Source organism: Vidua macroura, chromosome 4 (assembly GCF_024509145.1).
Source record: "Vidua macroura isolate BioBank_ID:100142 chromosome 4, ASM2450914v1, whole genome shotgun sequence".
Lineage (NCBI taxonomy): Eukaryota > Metazoa > Chordata > Aves > Passeriformes > Viduidae > Vidua > Vidua macroura.
The window spans coordinates 1,915,048-1,937,235 of record NC_071574.1 but is presented as its reverse complement, the minus strand read 5'-3'; the positions used below and the strand labels follow the sequence as shown (position 1 = coordinate 1,937,235).

The 22,188-nt window shown below is 48.7% G+C and overlaps 1 protein-coding gene across 4 annotated transcripts in view; it reads left to right on the top strand.

The window, feature by feature from the left end:
- ALPK1 (alpha kinase 1) overlaps positions 1-22,188 on the top strand; it is a 31,790-nt gene that overhangs the window by 2,815 nt on the left and 6,787 nt on the right. Inside the window, exons 3-10 of one of the 4 annotated variants that reach the window (XM_053975423.1) lie at positions 3,382-3,483; positions 7,112-7,239; positions 7,963-8,183; positions 11,318-11,472; positions 18,918-19,116; positions 19,983-20,042; positions 20,683-20,769; positions 21,446-21,522. In XM_053975423.1, the coding sequence (XP_053831398.1) occupies positions 8,060-8,183; positions 11,318-11,472; positions 18,918-19,116; positions 19,983-20,042; positions 20,683-20,769; positions 21,446-21,522 (702 nt within the window). In that variant the 5' untranslated portion in view covers positions 3,382-3,483; positions 7,112-7,239; positions 7,963-8,059. Of the gene's footprint in view, positions 1-3,375; positions 3,484-7,111; positions 7,240-7,962; positions 8,184-10,090; positions 10,314-11,317; positions 11,473-18,917; positions 19,117-19,982; positions 20,043-20,682; positions 20,770-21,445; positions 21,523-22,188 lie in introns of those variants that run through there. The other 3 variants (XM_053975424.1, XM_053975425.1, XM_053975426.1) reach the window with 3 other exon arrangements.

The following is a 22,188-nucleotide window of genomic DNA, read 5'->3' as shown; positions in this document are numbered from 1 at the left end:
CTGCTGTGTCCCTGCCAGAAACTCCTGGAGGTGGAAACAGCAGGATTTCAGAGCACAGGGAGCATCCCTTTATGGCTCTGTGCATGGCCTCACAAGGGAACACTGTTCAATAGGCTTCAAAGTGATCCAGCCCTGGCATAACCGTGGCTGTGGCCACATGTAATATAGCCTGTAGCTCTTTAAAGAGGATTAGCCTTAGATCAGGGACAGCATTCATTGCTGGATTTCGTGTAAAGTAGAATATGCTAATGAAATGGAAATGTCTACAGCAAACATTGCATAATATTGGGAACCTCAAAACTGAGCCTTGTGTCTTGGTATCGCTGCTGGGAGCCAAACTTTCATACTCTGGTCGTTATTTAGAGAAAAACTGAAGTTTATGATATCACCACAAGCTCTCTGTAATAAATCAAGACCTAGTTTGCAGCTTTACAAGCAAAGGTAAAAAGATGGCAGCAAGCACTTGAGGGCAACATTTCAGACATTGTTGTGCTTTGATTATGTCGTAGTTCTCCAACAGAGACAAAACCCACCACAGCTTACAATATCTTCATTTGGGTTTCCTGCAGCCAGCATGGGCTTGGTTTGATCCTGTGCTCTCTTCCCATCTGCCCATCCATTGCTTTAAACACCATTTTTGGGTTTACCGGAGTTTCGGCAGTTTCAGTTTCAGGTGTTGTGAAAGGTTTCATTTACAGACGTCGCGGGCACCTCTCAGAAAAATCATTTCAGTGGGATGAAATGCGAGGCTTCACAGGGAATTTCTGCCCCCTGATCCAAAGCTGCCTCTGTGCCTGCCCTTGGAAGTGTTCAGACCTGCTGGGGGTGGTGCCCTCCTGGCACAAGGAATTCCTGTGAGCTCCCTGCGTATCTGTGGCCCGGGGTTTGGTGCCACCAACACCAAATCTAAACCACAGAGTGATGGACATTAAATACCCTGATGGACTCTTCTGCCTTTGTGCACTTGAAGTGCCTCATCCCAGCCTGCTGGGGCATAAAAGTGCAAAGAAAGCCTTTGGGAAGAGGGTCCTTCTGGCTGCACTTCCAAAACGTGCACTTTCATTCCTTAGTTGCTTTTTCTATCTGTGCGGCTCCATATCTCAGGATTTTGTTGTTCTGGGATTTGTTGGTTTTGTTGGTTTTTTTTTTTTTTTAATTTCTTTTTTATTTTGCTGTTTGGAAGGTTTGGGTTTTTTTTTTTCTGTAGACGTGGAGGGTGGTGATACATATTCATGAAAGAGAAGTCTTTCCAGCCCCTGCCTGTGCTGACAAAGACTTAGCTGTTTCACACAGCAAGCTGACTGGAATTGTGTGGGGCCTGCCTGACCAGATTAGAGCAAACAGCCAGCTTATTCCTCCAGTCGTCAGGCCTCCCCTTCCTAACAATTTCCCCAATTGTCATTTTGACAAGGCTGTCATTAGGTGATGGCTTCTTTTGGCCATTTTCAGATAAAGATAATTTCCTTAACTTCCATTTTATTTGACAACAAGTAGTTTGGGAGAGAAAGGAAGTGCTTCAGTAGTTTATGGATTAAGGGTTTGTCACTTCAAAGGCATCTTTGATCTAAAAATATGTGCTGTACCAAATTCATTATGCCTTTTTTTCTTTTTCTTTTTTTTTTTAGAACTTTTTAATTTATTGATCTGCCCCTCAATTATTCCCTTTTTTTCTTTTTTTTTTTTTTCTTTTTTTTTTTTTTTCCCTGCATCCCCTAGTAGTACTTGGGACGGCAGTGATGAGGGGGAAAAGCACCCAAGTGGCCTCTCTGAAAAGTCATGACCAGGGCGAAACAACAGGTGCTTTTGTTCCATACCCTGCTTTTAGCCAGAGGTCCTGCCTGCTCCTGCCATGGCAGCTCCATTCAAAACTGGGAGACAGAGAATGGGCTTCACGCTTTGGGTTGGTCTGGGTCACTCCTCTGCTACAACTGGCCTAAAACCATGGCTCTGCTGTGGGTTGGAGATGGAGTTCTGACTCCCTGATGCCCCTCTGGCCACCTCTCTGTGTGGTGAGCAGTTGTGTGGCTTTGGCTCTGTTCTGTGGCTGTGCTGCACCAAGAAATCCCAAACCTCAATCCGACAAACAAAACTGGAAAAAAACAAAAAAAACCAAAACTCTCCCCAGGATTATTTTTTTGTAGCTGAAATGCTCTTACACAAAGCTCTGAGCTCTGGAGCAGGCAGGTGCGGTGGCCATTGGGTCTGTTGCTCCCCAGACCCCATCCACCCGAGGGGGGCTGCTTGGAGAGGATTTGGGAATCCTTATGGGTCCCTTCCAACTCTCTGCAGGGAGAGGGGGCCGTGGTGGGGGTTTCAATACGGATCAAGACTGGGGCTTTTCCTGCCTTAGCTGTGTCAGGCCCAGGGCTTCACTCTTTCACCCCTCCTCTGCTTTTTAGGATCCCCAAAACTCCATCCTTGGCTGCAGCAGTGGAAATCCGTGGTGGTAGCCCATTATCCGAGCCCCACACAGGCTTAGGTGAGGCTGGGATTTGTCCTGTGTTAATATTAATATCTCTTCTACCTAATTACTTCGGCTTTTCCTGCAGTGTTACCTCAGCATTACAGCAGCCAGCAAAGCACCTCCTTGCTGCTGGAGGCTGTTCCTGATCCCATTTCCAAACAGAAGCACTTCTGCTTCGGCTCTGCCTGGGGAAGCTGTGCAGGGGCAGGCTTTTTTTTTTTTTTTGCTTTTTTTTTTCCCTCCCCTTTTGCCTGCTAATTGGCTGAGACCACCAGAATTTGGAGGACACAGATGTCACTGATAGTTTGCCTAGGGAGCACATTCATGCCCATCTGTTGCAGTCTAGAAGGCTGTTCATATATCCACAAGGCCTTCATTTAATTCTTGTCAGAAAGTAATGTAAATCCAGTTTACCTCAGAGGTCACAGCCAAGATTTATGCCAATGAGCCCCCTGCAATTTACACACACTGTAGTTGTATAGGATGAAAAGAAACCCTTTCATGTTGGTGCATATTAACAAGAAAGCTTGCCTTAGGAGAGGCTTTTTGATTGAGATTCTTCCTTATTTTAATACAGCCAGTTGGGATAGCCAGCTTTACCAAAAGAAAACATCTAATCTTTAAGCCAGAGAAGTAAACTAGCTAACTAACTGAATAAAGCCCCCAGCAAATCTATTTATTTTTGTAAAACCGTCTTTCCACAAAGAAAGGTAAATGCTCTAGGAAAACACAAGCATGTGTGCACTGAAATATTCAGGGAAACTGAATTTGCCTTCTGTGGAAAATGATATTAACTCAATTACTGAAACCTTTGCTAAGTTATCAAGAGCATCTTTTCTTTTCTTTTTCCTGTTTTAGTTTTTAATCCCTCAAGCAGCCAAATCCAAAAATGAAGCTGAGCCTGTTATTTTTGACAGGAGTGGCAGGAAGGGCTCCAGGAGGCTCGTGCACAAATCCGCAGGAGGGAGAGCAGCCGAGGGTGCTGTGTGGTGTGCATGCTCCCCCTTTACCTGCTGCAGGTAAAAGCACCAGCCCAAATGTTCCATTGCTCTCCCAAGGACAATCTCCTGCAGTTTTTTCAGTCTTCCTGCAGAAAGCAGAGGGAGATGAAATGCCATAATACAGAGTGAGGGTGGGACTGTAACTCCAGCAGCTACAACGGACCTGTGTCATGATTTCACCCCTTGCCGTTATTTAGCAAGAGACTCTAACTGCCTAAAGAGCTTCCCTAAAAATGAGTGTGGCTGCGTGAATCTCAGAGTGGAAAGGCCACAGCACACCAAATTAGGCTGGAGGGAAAAGCTAGCAGTGCAAGTGGTGCAGGTACTTGAATTGAAAATGAGCTGTTGGAAAAGAAACACTCCAAAGCACTTCGGTTATTAAAATTGCTCGTCGGAGCAGGCAGAGAAGAGCAGGGTACAAAGATGGAGCAGGATGTGCCAACTTGATGGCAAAAGGGTTTCAGAGTTGGGCACCTCATTTTCTTCGGGGTCCGTGTAGCTTGAGAGTGTTTCTTTCATTTATCCTCCTCCCTTTTCCTCCTTCCTCTTCCCTGGTTTGCCTGGTCCGCGGATTTTACCTTTCCAATGTTTTAGGCATGAAGATCAGTATGGTTTGCACGGTGTCATAATGACCAGAGTGGTTTGGGATTAGGAGGCAGGAGAGCAAGGCAGCGCAGTGAAAGCAGGGCTCGCATTCCAAGTTCCAGCATAACACTTAAAATAATTAAAATGTTTATTTGAAAGTCAAAACAGCCTCAGCCATAAATAACTATCCATTCCTCGATTGATTGCGTGGAGTCCCAACCGAGAGCTCTGGGAATAAGGTTTATTTGCTCCCTGTTGGGATTAATCCATAAATGTAGTCTCCACATGGAACTCATCAGGTCTTTGCTTCCTCTTCATTAGTCTCCCTGGAGCTGGAGGGTACCCTGAATAAGATGAAAATTAGGATAATATATTTTCAGAGAGAAAAGGCCTGGCAATCTCTAATTTGTGTTTCAGGACCATAATGCTGTGGAAAATTTCCCAAATGATGTTGTCTGAGAAACCAGCATTTGTTATCCTTGCTGCATTTGAAGTTTGAGTGCAGCAATTACATCTTCTTTTTCTTAAAGCCTCCAGAGCTAATTGCAGTCTTAAACCAGCTAGATTGACTCCCGGGCTTCCTTCCACCCGTGGCAGAACTTAAAATTCCTTTCTCTTGACAGATCTTTTGGTCTTCTAGCCCAAGGGCTCTGAAATGTCACAGTGTGGCCCATTTCTTATTAAAGAGATCGTTTCGCTGTATCCCACCCAACTCTTCCCTCCATCCCTCTTGTTCTGAGCCCCAGCTCCAATTAGAGGGTGACCACAGAAATGTATTTTCTCATCCCCTCTGAGACCTTTGTGATACCTTTTTTTCATCATATTTGATGCAAGGAGTTATTTTAATCCAGACTCCAGTCAGAAATGGCACCGATTTTTTTTCCTCATCCTTTCTGTTTTAAAGTGTCTTAACGATTACATCAAGAATTTAAAAGCTGGTTTTGCCTGGAACAGGAGCAGAGCAGCTTTCCTGACACCAAGGAGTGCTTAAAATGCTCAATCTGATGCAAAATTGTTTTTATTATGTGTTTTCAAAGAGCATTTTTAAGTGCATGCTCTGAAAACATTTTTGCCCGGGCAGTTTTGCAGCACTGTCAGGCTGCAATTTTCAGCACTTCAAAACCTTCTCCTTAAAGTGCCACTTGTTAGGATTTAAGGGAACTTTGAGAAAGCTGATTAGTGACCATTGAGAGGCTTCTAAAGGCCTCCAGAAGTTTTTGCTGTTCTGCTCTTGGGCTTTAGGCTCAGGTCCTGTGTTTCCCCGGGAAAGCTGCGTGCCTGGTTATTTCCCACCCCCAGCTGTTACTCAACGCCACAGCTGTCACAAAACACAACTTGCAAAGAAAATGGCATCTTTGTAAAGGGTGCTGGTGTGGTTTAGAGCTCCGTGGTGTGTTTTAAGCTGAGTTTATGATGCGAGTCATTGTCCCCAGTGATGGGTCTCAAAAGACTCTCTACCTTCTGAGTACTAACGTACAGTTTATTGCACTTTTCTCTGTGGTTCCAGCACTTTGGTGTTGCTGCTGCTGTAAATCATTAATTTATTACTCCGTGTCCTTGCTGTTTATTCAATTCCTTGGAAAAATGTACTTGAAGAAAAATCCCTTGCTTGCTGACATTCATGGATCGCTGTTAGGGACCCAGCAGTTTCCCGGTGAGTTAAATCCTCCCAATCCAAGGAAGCCAAGTGCTGTACTTCCACACTAATTTGAGCTTCCCTGCTAAGCCCTGGCAGCTCTTTGTGAGAGTGGCAGCTTGTGTGGCTCACAAAGCCACGGGGCCCTCCTGCCTGCAGTAAAGACCCGAGGAAGGCTGGGCTTAAAAGTCTCATCTGGGCTGTAACACAGAGAAGTGGAGCACGTCCATGAGCTCCCTTGGATGCTCCTAGAGCCATGTTATTTTTTGTAAAGGGAAATAACCCGGTGTTTGCTTGCTTTAGCGCATCTTCACAGCAAATGGTGCTTAGGAGCATTTATTTGCAGGCTGCGAGGTGGCAGCTGAGCACAGGCCTCTCCAGCGTGCCTCTCCACACTCCTGAGGCAGTTTGCAGGTACCCAGGACCGCTGTCCACAGCGGACCCAAGGCAGCTGTGTGTGTGCTTGGTAGTCACTGGAGTGGGCTCCCTGGAAAATGAGGTTTTTGAGAAATCAATTACACAAAGGAATGGAGTCCGGGCCAGATGGCAGGGATGCTTCATCCCAACCTGGGAGGTACTCCTGGGACGGCTGCACGCTCCTTCCCACAGGGCTGGGTAATCAGATAAATCAATTAGCAGATGTCAGTGCAGTTAACAGAGCAAGCCACGCTGGCATAGGTGTGTTGGTGGTTTTTTTAGGCTTTTTCTTTTCCCTCATGGATACCCAGCAACTGGATCAGCTTGTCTAGGCCTGGCAGGGTGGAGCAGAGGACTCTGCTTCCTGGCTGTTGTTCTTGGGTTCAGAGATGTGTCCCTGACAGATCCTTAGGGAGAGAGGACCTTTGTGAACTAGGATGTGGACTTGCACCATGAGCAAATCCCATTGTTGTCCCCTTTTTTAAGATTCATCTTTGTCAGCAACAGGTAATTCAGCCCCATCTCCGGGATGGACTTTGGACCATGCTCTGGCCCCATCTCCTTTTGCTCCTAAAAGGGTTCTGTTCCTGGTGCATCCACAGGGATGTGATCCCAGCACCCAGCTATGCTCAGCTGGCTCAAACCCTGCAGAGAGTGGCCCTGGTGGCTCTTACTTGGAGCCAAAAAGATGGGCAACACTTCCTAGGTTTTCCTTCTGCTTTTATCCATGCCTCTGCCTCTGGCCAATCTCTTATTTGCTCCCCAGCTTCTCTTACATGGTCATGCTCTTTCCCTTGGTCTCCCTTTTGCAGCTACTTTTTAAAATTTCTTCTTTCTGTGACATTTGCATCTGCAGAGTCAGTCAGAGCCCCACTGAGCAGCTCCTGCCTCCAGGCTCTTTGCTGCTGAATCCCATCTTTTGCCCTGCTCCACCTGCCCCTCCACGGCAGGCTCTCTGATCCTCTCTGCTTTCGCATGAGTGCCTCTCTTTTGCCCTCTGCTTTTCAGTCTGGCAGCTTGCTCCTGCTCAGTGCCATTGAGAGCACGGCCTATCTGCCACCAGCTCCAGGATCCAGCCATCCCAGAGCCACAGCAGAAAGGGAAAAAAAACTGCCTGGAAACGTAGCTGCTAAAATGTGAGTGCTTTCCAGTCAGCAGAGCAAACTGTGCCTGTGTGTTGTCCTTTGCACTCCCTCCTTCACTGCCATGGTGTTTCTCCAGTTTTAGATATGTTTTCACTGAGGCTGCTCCTGACTGTACTGCTTCAAGCTGCAGGAACAGTTCTCTAAGTGAAACCATCATTAAATGGGTGAGGAAAAAAAAAAAAAACAACAAAATATTTATCTTAGGCTTAATTTTTGAAAGCTGCCTGAGCGTTCTGGCACATACTGAGCCAGATGCCTGTCATGGGAACGGTGGGGATTTCCTGCATCACCACTGGCAATGTCCTAAGCACCTGGAGAAGAACGTTCACACGCGGGGTGGCATCCCGGGGTGAAAGAGAGGGTCTCCGTGGTCTGGGAAACGCACACGGCACAGCTCCTCTCTGCCGTTCAATCCCGGCTAAGCCCGAGCCTCCCAGGTGCAGAGGGCTTCGGCACAGCCCCGGCAGTCACTTCCCTGCTCGGGGATGTCATGGCTCCAGTGACGGGCCCGTCCTGTCTCCCTGGCACCTCAGAGATGCTCCCCTCGCACACTGTCCCCGGGAGCCTGCAGTGATTTCACACACTCCTCTAATAAAGTCCTCCGAGGCTGCCACCTATTTTCATCTATTTCCCCCTATTATTTCCCCCTGCTTGAGCCTTTGGGATAATTGATGATACTTTAGTTAATCATTTTCCCCCTCCTTTGTTTGCCAGGTACCTCAGCCTTGAAGGGATCCTTTTCATTAGGAGCCCGTGTCTTCTCCTAAGTAATTGATCACCGCGCACCCGGGGACAGCCGATTCAGAGGGACATGAATAGGCACAGCGCCGTGGCCGCGCTGCTGCGGGAGTGCCAGCGGGCTCTGGACGCTGAGCTCCTGCCGGCCCGGGCCGGCACGGGCGAGGCGGAGGAGCGGGAATACCGGCGGTGCCAAGGTGAGCTCTCCCCAGGAGAGGCGGCAGCGCTCCGCCGGCGCCCAGCCCTGCCCTATTTTTCTTCTCCGGGCAGATGAGTGTCAAGGGATGCCTGGATTTCGAGGCCGTGAATGGGATGCAGGCAGGGAAAGAAGTGCACTTTGTTGCAGTGAATTGCTGTCAGTTCTAATTTTAGGCTTCAGTAAACATGAGGCTGTAAGGAACAGTTTGGTTTGGGAAGAACAATGCCCAAAAGTTTGCTGATGCACATAAATTTCAGTTATTAAAAAAAAAAAAAAAAAAGAGAGAGAGAGAGAGAGAAAGGGGAAAAAAAAGGATGCAACTTCTGAATAAGGGCACATATTTCCTCTCCTTTCATAGGAACTGGGGGAGGGCCTTCTCTGTTTGTCAGTTTCTCCTCATATATTAAAGAGCTCATTGCCCAAATCTTTATCTTGTAAAATGTGTGTGACCTCTATAAGTGGTGTCCAAGGGAAAAAAAAAAAAAAAAAAAAAAACACACAAACCAAAAAAAAAAAAAAAAAACAAAAAAACCTTTGGAATATCCCTCTTGAAAGGAAAATCCATGCTGGCTAAAGGCTGGAATAAATAACCAGGAAAGGAAGCAGCGTTTAGCGAGGGCTAACTAAATAATAAAAGGATTCCTCGTTTGTTTCAATGCTGGCGTTACCTGCTGGAAACCAGCAGCAATTTTGGTATCGCTGCGAAGGGAGGATTTATTATTTCTCCGCTCCAGCGGAATTAAGGTTTCCCTTTGCCTGACACATCTGCGGCACTGCCCGTTTCCCAGTTTGGTGTTAATAATGTTTAGTTTTCGCCGTGCTTGAGTGGCTCGGCCCTAACGTTAATGTGATCCTTAAAACCCTTTGTTTGTCCCGGGGCGCGGAGCCGTTGAGAATATGTTTTTCCGAGCATCCTTGTTCTTGCTGGGAGGTCAGCTGCCTTTTTCTGAAGCACCTAAGTCTGTTTGCGCTGGAGGGTGGCGTGTAGGTTTCTGTTATGGATACGGGAAGATTTTTCTCTCCTCTTCTTTTGTTTCCAACAAAGGGTACTTTGTTTCCTCGTCGCAAATTCTTTTAAGTTTTATTATGGCTCCGCAGAATAGGCTCTTGAACTCCTAATCAGGTAGCGCTTTTTTCCCCCCCCTCGTCCTCCTCCCTCCTTTTTTCCTATTAAATACCACAAAGTATGAGAAATAATCAGTTTAGTTCCAGATAAGGTGAATCAGTGCCCTTATAATCACTCGATTGGACACGGTCCTTCAGGTAAACTGCTTCAGGAAATGGGCCATCAGAGCCCGAAGTGCTGCTCGGGCTTTTCCGAGGGCCGTGTTCCCATCAGCTGGAAGGAAAATACCCAGCAGCGGGGTGGTGACAGCGACATTAATAACTGCTGGGGCTCTCTGCCCGGGGAAGGCAGGGCCCCGCAGGTCGGCGGCTCTCGGCTTCGGGGGGACCCTCCCGGAGCAGGGGCCCAGGGGGTTTCCTCGCCCCGCTCTCCTCCCGGGGCTGCCTTTGTTCCCCCCGGCTTTCTCAGACCCGCGGCAGGAAGGACTGAAAGCCGAACCCCTAAAAATGGTGGGGAGAGGGGAGAGGAGGAGTGCATCTTGATCTCACTTTAGGGGGCAGAACCGGTATTGGGTGGGTCTGGAGCTCTTCTTTATTTCTGTTTTAGGCCAGAAATCATTCCAGTCCGCTTCTGTGACCGTTCAGCCTCGGTATTATATTGCCAGCAGTCAGAACGGCTCTCTGTTACGAGGGCAAACTCTTGTCCTTGGAGCCGGATCTTCCTTAGGAGGAGACTTAGGAAGTTCAGTCGTCCCCCTTCTAGATGGGAGATAAGTCCTTCTGTCCAATAATTTGTTCCTTGTGGTGAGGTGAATATCCCCGTGCTGAGGTGGATGCCTCTGCTCCTGCACTGATTTTCCAGTGACAAGTGCAGGGGTGGGAGCAGGACCTCCTCTCCCCATCAGCCCTGGCACTTGGCCACCCTGCCACGGCGTTCAGGGCTGAGCCCCTTCAGGCACCACTTCAGGAGGATAAGGAAGCTGGGCTTTACTTTAAGCCAGGATGTGTAACGGGAAGATTTCCAAACCCCATGTTTCCTTGGCACGGCAACAAGTGAGAAAAGGTGGGCTGGAAAAAGCGGGAACAGTGTAAAACTGACTTTTTGGAGGTGGGCCCTAAATGTCCAACTTCCTGTTTCTTCCGAGGAAAGCCATACCTGTGAATGTGCTGCAGTACGAGCCTGTAATATCCTTTTTATAAAGTTCATTTTCTACAGTCCCTGCATACAGGATTGATTAAAAAAATACGTAGCAATGCGTTTATTGCGTTGCCTCGTTAAGGCAGCGATGGTCTCTGAGCGGGTTTTTTTTTGGGGGGATTAATGGCCAGAAGGGGCCAGATCTGCAGCTGATGATCACTATTAACCCCATCTGGTCAATAATCTTTGTTAATCCACTTTTATTGGCCAGAGAGGCCGCCCAGCCGAGTGGTTAGCACGGCACAGCACATCCACATCACCCCTGCTGCAAGGAAGATGAAACGTGCGCTGTGGCTGAAAGGAGGGGACAGATCCGAGCCCAAATCTCTGGCTCTGTGCTCCTAGCAGTTGCATCCTTAGTTGGATCAGGTTGGAGATCCACCCAAAGCTGATGGAGTGACTTAGGACCAGTATGGAGAGGGAGCAGGGAGGGACAAGCTGCCCAAGAGCTTGTGCTTAATATCCACTATAACCCTTTTGCTTTATGCCTGGTTGCCATCACGGTTCAGGTTTATCTCTGGGTTTGGAAGTGGCTTTGCAGGGTAGCTCTGCCACTGTCACCTGAGCAAGGGGGACAGACAGGGGGGACACAGGGGAACAGTTTCCCTCTTTTGGAACAGCTTTTCACGCCCAGGCAGCCACCAGCCGGCACGACTTCCTGCTAAAAGCCTTTTTAATGGCTGGAGGCTCCCATTTACCTGGAGGGCAGTGCAGCCAAGGGGAACGGATGGCAGGCCAGCTCCCCTGCCCTCCCCACCAGGCTAAGAGCCCTTGGGAGCAACTGGGAGAAGCCTTTTTGAGGGATTGGCGTGGCGAGTGCTGCGGCTGAACGTGCTGCAATACCCTCACCTGCTCTTTGACCCTTTCAGCTCTGCTTCCTGAGGAGCTGAGGAGCCTTCTGGAGGAGGCGAAGGAAATGAAGTGGCCCTTTGTGCCGGAGAGGTGGCAGTACAAACAAGACCTGGGCCCAGAAGACAAAACAAACCTGCAAGATATGATCAGCGCCAGGCTCCCTGACTTGCTGGTATGAAGTTCAACACAGCTGGGGTGTAAAATGTCCCGCCCTGGTGCTTGGGGGGTTTCACAGGGCACTTCTGGTTCTGTCTCCGCGAAGGTGATGCTTCCCTCTTCCCTGAAGAGCTGGCATTATAACAACACTAAAATGCCAAATGTTCACATCATGTTTTTTTTTTAAACCCACAAATTTGACAAGATTGCTGTGCTTTGTTTAATTCCTCTCTGCAAGTAGGTCATGAGGTTCACTTGCTATAGCAGGGCTTGCACCATTCCTCACCTGCTCTTCTTCCAATAAAATTACATGGCAGAATCCCTCTGAGCACCAAAGCTGGCCAAAACCTAGGCAGGAAAGGCAAGGATTCAATGTGATTTCTCCTGTGAGAAATTTCTCCTGTGGTAAGGAGTTGCAGAATCCCAGAGGTCCTTAGGCATCCCATCCCTTAAAGTGATGAGTTGGAGCTTAAAGATTAGACAGTGGCAAGAAATGTGGATTGCTTTTTGCTTTTCTGGTTTTCCTGGAGACATGTGGCAAATAGAGGACACCTTTTTTTCCATAGTAAATGTAATATCCGGGCTAAGGGCTATCCTTTTGCCAGAACAGGAATAAAGATGAGGTTTGTGAATCTTGGGAGGAGGGAGGTTTGTTCCTGTGGTACATGTCTGAAGCCAACACCATCCCATTCCTGCCTGTTGTTAACTCCGAGGCGGCCAGGAGATCTCACCTGCCCCGGAGAGTCCTGCCTCAGTGAGGCCAGCAGGTTTTCTTTGGGAACAGCTTTGATTGCTCTGAACAGCGTGGAGCAATGAGAAGCTCAGCAAAGCCAACTGCAGGGCTGGGAAGTGGCAGCCCCAGCGTCCCCACGTCGTCCTCGCAGGGCTCCCGGATTTCCCCGGGGAGGGCGGGGAGTGGCTGCTCTCGGGTATTTGTTTTCTCTCTCCCTTTGGTGTGTGTGGCCTCAGACAGAAATTTATGGTGGAGGTTGACCTCCTTTACAATCCCAGCTCGGCTCTCTCTAACTCGGGAGCGTTTGTGTGCTCCCTCCCGGGATAAACACCTGCAGCAAACTCCCCGAGAGACCTGGCTAGATGGGAGATTAATGTGGCTCTAATAGTGGGGCAGTGTTTGCGGCATTATGCCCTCTCCCCAGGTAGATGGATCTTTTCTGGGATGATACCAATTATTTATTGCTGAAACATCTGTTGATAACTGCAGCTGCCCTTGTTAAACAAAGCCTATCGTGGGGTCAGAGACTATAGGGACCTCAAATCCTCCTCCGTGCTAGTTTTGGGCTATTCACCCACACCCCCTGAAGTCCATTGGTTGCCGTTGTCTCCAATGTTTCATCCTGCGGTGGAAAATACTTTGTAAACGTTGTGCTGCCTTTCCCCATGTGCTTTGAAGTATTATTTCATCTTCATCGGTAATTTATATTCCAGCGCCATTGTACCATGGGAAAAAGGGAAAACCTTTTTTGTTTTCCATTTAATTGTAGATAGACTGACATTTTGACCTGTATTATTAGTATTAGTCAGGAAAAGGGTTTTTTTTCCCCCTCTTCATCCATTCCTTCTCCCCCCTCTTTTTTATTTTAAATAAAATTTCAAGGCAGAGCAAAGGCTGCCTCAGTTCTTTGAATAAAAAGCTGGGGGGGAAATGAGGCTGAAGAGAAGTGATTACAGTGTGATGAGGAAAGATAAAAGTCTGAGCAACTTTTTTTTTCTTTTTTTCTTTTTTTTTTTTTTTTTTTTTTTTTTTTTTTTTTTTTTTTGGCATGAGGGACAGAAGGATAATTTAATTCCCCAAAGGAAAAAAAGAAATTTAGCCTTTATCGATTTATTGTTCGGAAAAAAAGAAAAGAAAAAAACCCTTTAAAAATTTTTCCCCTCTCTGTTTATTTTAATTTGCCATGCTTAGAATAAGTTCATAAACCGTGATTCATTACATTTAAGAAGCGCTTTGAGATCCGTGAATGAAAGGCGCTTCATTACCATAACACACTGGCGGTGCTGCAGCAGGCAGCGCTGGCTGCCGCGGCTCTCTCTCGGCGCTGGGGACGTCTCGCTCTGGGAGGGGGCTCAAAAGCTCCATGAGACCGGCACAGGGAGTAAGAGGATTAGGCTGCGGCTTCAAGGCTTTGCCTCGGCCTTCTCCGAGCTCTTAAAAAAAAGTGGGATCCGCCTTGCCGGCTCATCAAGGAAGGCAGAGCCACCTTCTTCAAGTGCTCTCCTTCCTCCTCGCTGGGGGATGCTCAGCGCCCCTCTGCATCCCGTAGAAGGTGCAGGGTTTGGTTTGAATTTTAGGGTTGTTTTTTCCTTTTTCCTGCCGGGATTCACCACCCGAAGGCCGCTGCAGTTCAACAAGCTCAGCGTGCTGAGGTTTCCCACGTTTTCCTAACAGGTTTCAGCCAGCAAACCAAGCCCTTCCTGCAGCCCCCGTGGTGGGAATCTGCACTAAGGCCCAAAAGGTGATAGCCAGCATCTCTATCTAAAGCCAAAACTGGGGAACACAGTTTTTTGTTTTTTGGGTTTTTTTTTGTTTTTTGTTTTTTGTTTTTTTTTTTTTTTAACAAGGCAAAGCAAAGTCAGAATTGTCACAGCGTCCTTGCTGGCAGGGATAAAGAAGGAGGGAATTATTTTTCCTCTCTAAATACCACGTGCGCTGTGGGGTTTGGAATGGGGCTGCACCTCCCAAAGGGAGGCTGCCGGGGTGCCCTTCCTGCAGGTCTTTGCTTTCCCAAGAGATGGAATTAGCCTAATACTCGGTGAGCAGCCAATAGAGGGCAACATGCCCATGTCCACGGAAGCTTTGATCCCAAAAAGCCTGCTGTGGCTTCAGCTGAAGGATGATTCTATGCACACACGTAGTTCTCTTGCGGGATGGTTCATGCTACATTAATACTTTAAGAGTTTTTTCTTCCTTTTTTTTTTTTTTTTTTTTTTCCTCGTTTGCAAACCCATAGCGATGATGTGGGGCTTCACTTTCTGCTTCATTTTTGTCGTAACTATCAGTAATTCCTGCATTCAGTCGTGGACCAGGACCTGCTGGGAATACAAAAGGAAAAGCCTCCAAGAGTGGGGCTGCTCTGGTCCTTCTGCAGGGAGCTGTGCAGGCTGGCTCCCTTCTCCCCGCTGTGGGTGGGGGAGCGCGGACCCTGGCCCTGCTGGCGCGGCATCTCGTGGGATTTAGTGGGAATATGGAAAAGAGTGGGAAATAAGGCCCTGCAGCCCTCGGCTAATTAGGTGCTGATGGATTGCCATTAGGGAAGCCATTCCAAGGGACTGTGCCCTAACTGTAGGGGTGTGTGTGTGGCACTTAGGAGCTGGGAGCCTTTGAAAAAAGAACTAAAGCGGGGGCTGAGGGTGTCGTTTTCTCCTCCTCCTGACTGTGGGTGTGGTAACAGGAGAATTAAAGCCCTAAATCGTAGCCCTGGGATCTCGGTTGTGGAGGCTGACCTTTTGCTACCTGCCTCCTCAGAGCTCTTCTTGGGTGATCCCAGTGAAACGCAGAGCGATGTGAGGGATGAATTCAAACCAGGAATCGGGAATCGCGGCACCCCAGCCTCCCGGGGGCTTTGTAAGGGAGAAGTGTCAGAGATGAGGTGCAGGCAGGAGAGCTTCAGCTGTCCAGGGTGACTGCCCTGGCGCTGCAGAGCGCTCTGCATTCTGCTGCCAGTGTGGGAAAACTACAGCAAAATTGATGTGGACCGTAAAAAAAAAAAAAAATAAAAAAGGGTAGCCAGATTCTAGATTTGTGTAGGGCTGTCACTTCACTTCGCTCATGGGTTGGATTTACTCCTGCCAGAGGCAGCTTCTTAGAGTATTCACAACTTTAAATGTGTTTTCTCAAGTGGATGGATGTTTTGAGGACAGAGATGCAGGGAAGAGTCTCTCATATTTTTTAGATGCTGATAATGGTCTTGCAGTTGCTCCCTCAGGGGGGGTTCTGTCACTGGTTTTGCTATATTTAAGTATTAAAATATCTCCTTTTAATGTGCCACAATAGTTTATAAGTGGTCCAGAACAAACCAGGGCCACAAAATGATTGTGGCACCTCTGTATCTTTGGTACTAATCAAGAGCAGGAGCCCTGCCTGTGACCATGCAGGTCCCCCAAATCCCTGCTGCCCTGTTGGATACGAGGCCCCCAGGAACCACCCTTCAAGCAGCTCCCTGGACATTTTAGGAGTTCTCCTTCTGTCCTCATCACAAAATGCTGCTGTTCTTTTTTTTTTCTTGAGGGAATGAAGAGTTATTCCCAGTCTTGGACTTGGTGAAGCAAGATAAGGTTGGTTGTAAAAGCTGCCCCAGTCTGTGGTGTTTTGAACTGCCCCTAATGGACCTAAGGCTGCTGCCTTTGAATTCCCAGCTCTCTGATGCCTGCAGGATGAATACCTTGAGATAATTAACAGGGAGAATTCTCATCTGCTCTGAGCCAAGAGGGAAGTGGCCAGGAGCTGCCTGTTCCTCGGTCTGCAGCAATTCACTGCGTGACTGTCCCGTGTTGTCAGCCTGTACCTCCAGACACGCTTCCCTCTTGCCCATCCCCGCGGTGGTTGGGAGGCTTAATTCCCTGCTGTTTGTGGAGTGGGCTCTGATTGCCAGCTGAAAGGCAGGGATTGATAGAGAAGTCCCACTCGGTGACAGCAGCTTTGGTCTCTGGGAAGGACGGGCTTTGCCGGCGGCGCGTGGGCTAACAGGGGGAAAGGCTCCAGCCCCATCCGTCGGCGCCGTGGCTCTGTGTTTTAATCTGACAGGGGGAAGGAAAACCGGGCACTTTGTTAGGGTTCAGCGGAGTGCTAACTAGGAGCAGCTCCTGGGAGAGGACTGAAGCACCTGGAAGTACGTGTGTGCCTCCCACACTCCCGCCTTGTGCACGGAATTAGGAATTCTTTGCCGGCCGCTCTTCGTTTTGTGGCTTTTCAAAAAGGTCTTAAAGCTCGGCTGCAGTCACAAATGAAATTAGGAGTGAACCTGTCTGAGATTAGGGAATATCAGCAAACACAGGAGTCCAGAGCACCCACAAAACTGTGGGGACGCTGAAAATGAAATCTTTCTTTCCCTTGCTTTTAATCACGCTGTTCGTAGGGGCGTTTTTCCAAAGGGGATCCTCCTGAGCCCGCAGGCTGTGGAGGAGGGCTTGCCTCTGGGATCTTGGCTTTATAAAGAGGGCCGAGAGAGTGGATTAAATCAATATTTCATTTATTTGGGCTTGTAATTCCTCTTACATCAGCTGCCACATAAAGATTTTCCCCTATTTCCTTCCCCTCCTCCTCATCCTCATTTACTATGCACCAATAATTTCCCTTTGACGCTTTCCTGCCCGTCCTAGTGCCAGATGGCCCCGGTTCTGAGCTTCTCCCCTCTCCTGGGAGCGGCCCCCATTGTCAATGCAGGGGAGGCGTCGTGGCTTTGAACCCAAAGCTGGGACCCAAACTTCAGGAGGAGCCGAGCCCGCTAATGCAGGGAGCCATGCGAACCGCACACCCTCCCACTCAGCGCCATTAAGGCGAAACCCCCTCAACGAAAGGCTGCTTTGCATTTCCCCCAATGGTCCGTGTATAGAAATCTGGAGCAAATTTAATTCCCCCACCACCTGATTCCACTTCCCAGCCGCGGCGAGGTTCCCTTTGTGTCATAAACTCAATTAGGCAGATCCATTTCACGTCGCGGGCACAGATGTGAAAACAAAGTGCGCGCGTACCTCGCTCTTTCCCTCTCTCTCCCTCTCTCTCTCTCTCTCTCTCTCTCTGGATGCGCCTAAAGCGACAGAGAAAGTGAGTAAATCTGCCGGTTTCTGGTTGGGATGGAGCAGGCTGAGGCACCCTGGGAGCCAGAGGGCTTTCCCTGCCCCCGGGAGCCGCTGCCCCGGTTCATCTCGGAGCGGTGCTCCGGGGAGGCTCCTTGTGCGCCGCGGCGCTCGCCGGAGGTGCTGAGGAATTCTCCAGCCACACGAGCTGGCAGGGGATGAAAGGAGCGGGTATTCATTTCTCGGTGTCCCGCTCGGGACGGGGAGGGGACGTCGCTGCGAAGGCTGACACGGAACCGTGCCGCTGCGTGCCACACAGCATGCCTCCCCCCCAGAAAAAAAAAAAAAAAAAAAATATAGCCCCGTTTCTCCCCCTGGCTTGACTTTTCTACATTTTGTGTCCATTTGGGTTTGGAGAGGGACGCAAGAGGTTTCGGCATTGAGCGGGGAGTTAAATTATGCAGCTGCAAGACTGCCAAGCCCTTCAGAATAGGATGCTTCGTTTAGATTTTCCACAATGCTATTGAAGTGCTTATTTTCCTCCTGAAGAGACACAAACAGATGCAAACTTCTGTAAACACTTTAGAAATGAATTCAGTGAGTTTGGCCTCTCAGCAGTGCTCAATAGCTGACAGAAAAATGTCTAATTAGTGCAAGTGGAAATAATAGGGCCACTTGGATTCCTTCCATCCTCCTCCAAGTCTACTTTTCCTAGGAACTCAAAGGCCCTTTTGTTTGGTAGGTCACCCTCTCTCAGGCTTTTGTGCTCCGATCTATTAAAGGAAGAAGGGGAGGAAAAAAAAATAGATTAGGCGATGCTCTGTGCTTAAATATATGGCCTGTTGATGAGCATTTGGAATGGCTGGTTTGCAGTGTCAGTTTACAGGTGCTTGGAGAGGGGGATTCCTGCATTGTTGGCCGGCACAGGCGGAGTTGTGCCTGCCGGGGCTTCAGGAATCCTTTTCAAGTGCCATCCTCTTAGAAAATCCAACTCGGGCTGAGGAAAGGGGAAAAAAAAAAAAAAAAAAAAAAAAAAAAGGAGGAAAAGAAGACAATTTGTACAAATCTGTCTCGCTGAAGTGCCATACCCACACCAGGCCATGCCCAGCATGGGAAGCGACGGGCTTTTGGCAAATGTCCCCGGGTCCACGTGGCACTTCTGCACCTGTGATGAGTCTGTGTGTCTCCCGTGGCTGTCTTTGCTGTCCTGCTAACGGCAAGGATCTCAGGAATTCTGACAATTCCCCACGTGGGTGCCACGGCCCCACTGCTGTGGGCATCCAGGAGAGTTCACAGGCACTTAGTAGTCATCAAGGATGGCCTGCAGGGGGAAAACGTTGGATTCCCGGCCTGTTTGCCTGTTTGTGGTGTACAGAGGAGTGCGTGGCCTGAGCTCCAAATGGGACAATGACCACTTCCAGCCTTCCCAGTCTCACCCCCCCCACCCACCTTTTCACCTAATTGCTGCTGGGCATGACTTAAATTCATTAGCAGACCACCAAATTCTGCAGTTCCAAATATCAGGCAATTAAAAATCCAGAATTATATCTACAGCTCAAACGAAATAAACAGCTGGCACGTCCCTATCCTAAACATGACAACAAGAGGGTGAGGAACGGGGTTGGTGAAGCTGAGCGTTTTCCAGCGCTCCCGGGGCCTCCTGTGTTGTTGGTTTTTTTGTTTGTTTGTTTGTTTGTTTTCTCCCAGGCTTATCTGAAGGCCTCCATCCTGGTCAGGGACTGCGGCACGGCCACGGCCGTGGTGTTCCTGCTGGACCGCTTCCTCTACTGGCTCGACGCCTCCTGCGGGCTCCTGCGGGTGGCCAAGGGGCTGCACAGGCTGCACCCCGGCGCTCCCATCAGCCCGCAGCTGCTCATCCGCCAGGCTCGCCTCGCCGTCAACGCAGGTAGCGCTCTCCTCAGCCCCATCAGCAGCCGCTTGACTCGGGGAGGGGGACCCTGGGTCCCCTCGCGGCGAGTGCCACCTCTCCGGGCGCGCTTCCCGCTCCCGGCCCCCTCCAGCCCGGCCCGGCTCCTCTCGGTAGCACAAAGGGGCCGGCGTAAAGGGTTTCGGAGCCAAAAGCGGGAGAGAAAGTGGTGAAAGGGTGTGGGAAATACTAATTGGAGCTTTTGTCCCTTAACAAATCTTCCCTGCTGGTTTCAAACGGGGATATCTGAATTGCTGTACTCCTGACCGAGGGGCCTTGAGAAAAGGAAATGAGAATCCTGGCATTTTCTCTACACTGTCCCAGCTGCTTTTTATTTTTCAGCGGGGCCACTTGACTATGCCAACAATGCAGGTTACAACTCCTCCAGGTTAAAAAAAAAAAAAAAAAAAAAGTAAAATTCCATCATTCCTGTAACATGGAGAACACCTGAAGGATTTTTAACGCATCTTCCTGTGGCTGTGCTTTCCATGGAGAGACCTAAATGGGTTTCCAAAGCCCGCGTTCCCTTGGGACAGAATCCAGCAGCATTGCTGCTGAAGGAAGCAGGCTAGACTGTTTTCTTCTGGGGGGGGAAGTAAGAGCTGGGAATCCCAACAATCTTCCAGGAATGTATAATGTGTAAAATGAAAATGATACATTCAGAATTTCACATTACTGTGCAGCCACATGTTACAGAAGGTGGGGCACCTGCATTTCTGGCTATGGACAGCAGCAGTTCTATGTACAGGTGATACCTGATGAGTGTTTTTATTCACCTCATGCCACAATACATTTTTATGTTCATCTTCTATATTCTTTTTTTTTCCCCTTTAATTTTCAATCAGGTAAACTTTTAAAAGCTGAATATATCCTAAGCAGCCTGATTAATGACAACGGAGCAACGGGTATGTGCAAATTTGTTTTCCGATTTCATACTTGCAGTTTTGCTGTGATTTCTGATCCAAATTTTAACAGTTACACCAGCCTTGAATAAGCCAAACCAACCCCAGTAATGACTCCTTACATCACACTTCTCTTTCCTTCACCATTCCCTCCTCAAATGTGGGGACATTATTTAATTTTTGAAATTTCTGTCATTCATCCTTGTCTATACTTTCACTTGGGTGGGAAAATATTCTGAATGGAGAAGTTTAACCTGTGGAGCAATTTCAAGCAACTGAGTGATGTAGGAAGCTCAGGCAACTCTATCCCCTCAAAAATCCAGGAGTAATAATGTTCAGCCTAATCTTACAGACTAAATTCCCACCCATCTCACAGACTAAATAAATACTTTATGGTTTATTTTCCTTTCTTCAGGGTTTCTTTAGTGGGTATATTCAGGTTGCTGTACGACTGTGAAAACTGAGGCAGTTTTCAGGGTTCTGTTGGTCTGTTTTCCATGGGAAGCTGAGATTCTCATATGGAAAGGGCCTCCATGCAAGGAGGAGCATCCTGGCAGCTTGCTGGGATTCAGGTAACCCTTGGGGGCTAAGAATGACAGGAATATTTTTCATTCTATGCCGAGCTTTCCCACTCCTCCTGCAGGAACCTGGCGATACGCCGAGGAGAGCGATCGGATTCTCGTTCAGGCAGTCTGCCTACAAATCAGGGGGCAGATCCTGCAAAAGCTTGGTAAGGCTCTCTTCTAAAAGCTTCCACTCAAGGTTTCCCCCTCTTTGTTTGTTTTTTCCCCTTTAAAATGCTACCCTGGGCACATGTTGGAATTTTGGCTTGTGGTGAACACCCCGTACCCATAAAAGAGGCACAGAGGTTGCACACCCATCCCTTTGCAGCAAGGGCCTGGAGCCATGCGCCAAGCAAACATATGGCAGGAGTTATCATTTTATTACTAATCTCACCTGAAGCCAAGGAACAATCTGAAACGCTCCCTTTTTCCCCTGTGCCCCTCCATGTTTGTCACAAATTCACTATTCCCAAAGGCAAGTGGTGGTTTACCACAAGGACGTGCCAGCGATGTCCTCTCTCAAGACAGGAAAATCCCTGATTTTCAGCAGGATGGGCTTTTGTGTTCAGGGTTTAGCACTTGAGGCAACAGACCTCATTTTGTGCTTTTGGTTTGAGACACCAAATCTTCCATGACTAGGGAGCTGAAGTCTTTTATGAGGGCAAAATGGGTGTTCGTGCATGGCCAAAAGCTGAAGGAAACTCATAAATGGTCAGAGTCCCTGAAGCAAAACATGCCATGGCGCAGTTTTAGCCTGTTCTGAGGAGCCAAGGTGTAAAATAAGCTGTGGAAAGGCATCCTTGTCAGTCCCCTGCTCAGTGCCTGTTTTCTGGTTTATTTCAGGGATGTGGTATGAGGCAGCAGAGCTGATCTGGGCTTCACTCGTGGGATACTTCCAACTTCCTCAGCCAGATAAAAAGGTGGCATTTCCTTTTCCCCCTGCATCTCCCTGCCAACCCAATAACCACTCCAGCCTGGCTGTTGTTTCCTTCAGCAGCAGTGCTTCGGTGACACACCTCAGCCAGGGTCAACAGCCAGCACAAAGTCTGTATTCCATGTTGTTTCCACGTGCATGCTCCGCCTTGCCCACACTTCTTGTTCCTGCAGGGGGATGAAAGCAATACTCCTCCTTTAGCAGAACCATCTGAAGTGAAACCATCCCTGAGGATGCCTCTGGTGCCTCCAACAAGGACAGATTAATTCCAGGGAGCAGCCACAGATTTCAGCCATTTCTTAGCATCAGAGCTAATTTTTTTCCCCCCAAGCACGTCTGTGGCGGGTGATGGATTCCCCGGGCCCTGCAGGACCTGAGCACCTCACACAGCCACCCTGCCTGTCCTCGACACCTTTGTGAGGCTGGGCAGCACTAATCCTCCCACTGGAGATGAAGCAGCAGCTGCAGCATGTGTCCCTAGCTAAACAGGAACGTGAGCCTAAGCCTGGCGAGTCCTGGGGTGATGCTTGGAGAGGGTTTCCCCCAGCATAAGATATCCCACAAACCCAGACCTTGTCACCTCTTGTCTGCCATTCTTAAAGCTTCAGAACGTTTCTGTGTTCTCCATTTCAGCGGCAGCAGGGGATTCTGC